The sequence below is a fragment of the Anarrhichthys ocellatus genome, unplaced genomic scaffold (assembly GCF_004355925.1).
Source record: "Anarrhichthys ocellatus isolate YVR2014 unplaced genomic scaffold, GSC_Weel_1.0 scaffold9, whole genome shotgun sequence".
Taxonomy (NCBI): domain Eukaryota; kingdom Metazoa; phylum Chordata; class Actinopteri; order Perciformes; family Anarhichadidae; genus Anarrhichthys; species Anarrhichthys ocellatus.
In genome coordinates, this window is record NW_022280039.1 from 2,129,037 (window position 1) to 2,132,421 (window position 3,385).

The 3,385-nt window shown below is 45.5% G+C and overlaps 1 protein-coding gene across 1 annotated transcript in view; it reads left to right on the top strand.

Annotated features, from left to right (window-relative positions):
- The window catches only part of arrdc3a (arrestin domain containing 3a), a 5,660-nt gene extending 2,400 nt beyond the window's left edge, over positions 1–3,260 (top strand). The window contains exons 2-8 of the mRNA XM_031849639.1: positions 346–427; positions 565–712; positions 971–1,073; positions 1,266–1,522; positions 2,117–2,273; positions 2,369–2,511; positions 2,631–3,260. Of these exons, the coding sequence (XP_031705499.1) occupies positions 346–427; positions 565–712; positions 971–1,073; positions 1,266–1,522; positions 2,117–2,273; positions 2,369–2,511; positions 2,631–2,699 (959 nt within the window). The 3' untranslated portion in view covers positions 2,700–3,260. The remainder of the gene's footprint in view (positions 1–345; positions 428–564; positions 713–970; positions 1,074–1,265; positions 1,523–2,116; positions 2,274–2,368; positions 2,512–2,630) is intronic.
- Positions 3,261–3,385: the final 125 nt, after the last annotated feature.

Here is a 3,385-nt window from a genome sequence, read left to right on the forward strand (position 1 = left end):
CCCCCCCCCCCCCCCCCCCCCCCCCCATACTAGCCTATGTATCTCCATCTTGCCACAATGGGATCTCTGGGATGTAGGTCGTTGTTCAAACAACAGCACCATCTTGCACGCTCAGTTTCTCGTACCTTAAGCAATCAACTTCTTTGGTGTGCTCTTAATATTAGTCTGCTGCTCACCTCTCAATACATAATTTTTTTTCACGGACAGATATGATAGTAAAATCGGCTTATTCTCTTTTGTCTCCCCCACCCTGTGTTTTTGGTATGACTTTCAGATGCCTTCGTAGAGCATTTTACCCAGGTATGGTATACATGTGTTTGGAATATTGTCCTCCTTGTCTTTCAGACGATGACAACTCTGAGGAAGGACTCACCACTATCCATTCAGGAAGACATGAGTATGCATTCAGCCTCGAGCTTCCACAGACGTAAGTGTCTTAATACTACACTTGAGTCAGAGATTAAATGGCAATATCATCATTATTCAGCTGTAGCCTATATGCGATTTTTGACAGTTAAATAACCCCTTTCTATTCTCTATTTCCTCCTGGCTTCTTTCCTGCAGACCTCTGGCTACCTCTTTCGAAGGGAAGCATGGCAGTGTGCGCTATTGGGTAAAGGCAGAACTCCACAGGCCATGGCTCCTGCCCATGAAGACCAAGAAGGAATTCACAGTCTTTGAGCACATTGACATCAACACTCCATTATTGCTGGTGAGTTATTTTGAAGAAGCCCCCTTTTTAATATGTCATAATATTTTAATTGGGGGAGGCATCGTACTAAGGGCATCGGACTATGATGAGACTCGGTGTCGAAGTGAAAATTGTGTCTAGTTTTGACTGATTACCCAACAGATATATCCGGAACAGAGTTTATGCATTATTATTCACCCTGTTTTTTAATTTAGGTGGGCAATATTTAAGAGAAATCTCCAGATATTTTCTAATACATCTCTTTTTTTTTTTCTTCAGTCACCACAGGCCGGCACGAAAGACAAGACGCTTTGCTGTTGGTTCTGCACCTCAGGTCCTATTTCCCTAAGTGCCAAAATAGAAAGGAAGGGATACACCCCAGGTGAGGATAAGTAAATGATTCATAACGCAACTGATAACACTGTTAGTCGTGTAGATGAGTTGATGGAAGTATTACACTGTCTAGATCATTGCATTTATTAGTAATGACACACAAGATACAAAGATGACTACCATTGATAGAAATGTAGAAAGACGTCAATTAACCTCCCCACTACCCTCTCTGACTCTGTAGGAGAGTCGATCCAGATCTTTGCCGAGATTGAGAACTGCTCATCCCGCATGGTGGTGCCAAAGGCAGCCATCTACCAGACCCAAACCTTCTATGCCAAAGGGAAGATGAAGGAGGTCAAGCAGCTGGTGGCCAACCTGCGGGGAGAGTCTCTGTCCTCGGGCAAAACGGAGACCTGGAGCGGCAAGATGCTGAAGATCCCACCTGTCTCACCTTCCATCCTGGACTGCAGCATTATCAGAGTGGAGTACTCTCTTATGGTGAGTAAGGTTACTGTATTCAAGCTACTCTCACACCCCATTCAGCATAACCCCCTTTTCTATCCGTTTGCCTTTGCCTTTATCCTTTGCATGAATAAAAAGGTGTTTCTGTCCTCATTACAGTCTCCTCTTGACCTTATTATCACCATTACTCAGCACCATTGTCAGTACAGAATCAATAATTCCCAGTAAGCCAACAACTCTCTCCTGGTAAAGGACCTGGCTGACTCGGCCACCATTGCCAAATCTGGGCTTTGGATGGCGCCAGGTGTTATCGCCACATGCTGCTAAGAGCATTAGCCCAGGATATGTTTCGTAACACCTGCCTTGAGGGTGCTTATAACCTCTTTACCTCGGGAACAGACAGCCACCAGACGCGCGCTCTACCTGCATAAGCAACCGACCTCAAGTCATTGACCCACATATTGTTGAACAACTGCACAACCCATTTAGCCCAGACTAGCATGTGTTTCTTATCTTATAGAGAGGATTAAAAGGCTGTTTCATTTCATGTTGAATGCTCAGCTCATTGCAGCACTTTTATTAAACCTCAGAATGCTTTGCATATTCTAACCTGCTGTGGTGATCGCTCAGGTTTACGTGGACATACCCGGGGCAATAAACCTGTCCCTGAACCTGCCCCTGGTCATCGGGACAATCCCTCTCCACCCCTTCGGCTCCCGTACCTCCAGTGTCAGCAGCCAGTGCAGCATGAGCTGGCTGGGCATGGGTCTGCCTGAGAGGCCTGAAGGTAGGCTGGATCTCCCTCCCGTGATTCAGATGTATAACTTAATTCTGAGTGTACTTATCGAGGATGCTAATATGTGGCTCGCTGTTCCTCTGCAGCTCCCCCAAGCTATGCAGAGATTGTGACAGAAGCGCAGAGGCAGAGTAGTCTGGATGTCCCAGCAGCCCGCGAGGAGCTGGACGGACCTCTCTTCGCCTACATTCACGAGTTCCGCTTCCAGCCTCCTCCTCTGTACTCTGAGGTAAGCACCAAATAACATATAGAGCAAAGTGGTTGTTCATTTATATTTCTATTACAGACCAAATTAAAGGTGCTCTGTGTTTCAATAAATAAACCCTCTTTTTCTTGTCTCCTCTCCAGATCGATCCTAATCCAGATCATGCAAGACGCACAGAGGAGCACAGGCTCGACGCCTGTCCATCACGCTGAAGGGTTTTCCTGAAAGTCCCCCGACCTACTTGGGGATATCTAAAGAAACCTGCTGGCAAGGCTCAGCTTTGTTTATTTTTCTCCAACAACAAAGTTCACACAACGCTGTTGACATCAAGAGAAATACAAAGTATCCAACCAACCAACAAAGACTTGGACAATTACCTACAGTTGCGTTGGGTTGGACAAATCTGTTCCTGCCTTCCCTCAGCGAGAGAAACAGGAGCCACTAGTTTGGGGCATCGCTTCCTTCCTGTGTCAGCCTGCTGAGGGTGGGAGGCATACAGATGAACACATATTCAGTCTGTATGAATAACCCCGCTGGTAGCGAGAGCCCTGGTGATAGTATTGACAATGAAGAATCAGCAAGGCTCGGCCTGCCAGCTTCCCTTTAACTCTTGATTCTTCTGTACTCGTGGCACATACGGACATGGCTCCTCACACAAAAGAGGACTGATCATGTCCCGTCTTCAGCAGAATCACCGAAAGAAAACTCGACAAAAAGAGAAAAATAATGTTCTAACCACCACAGTCTGTATGAATGAGAGCATTCGGCAGTCAACAACAGAGCAAAGACTAGGTCCTCCTGCCTCATTTCGGATTTTTGTTTTGCACACTTTATTCTTTACTTGATTTGTGTTGCTCTGTTTAATGAAAATTTAAAAAAAAAAAAAAAAAAAAAAAAA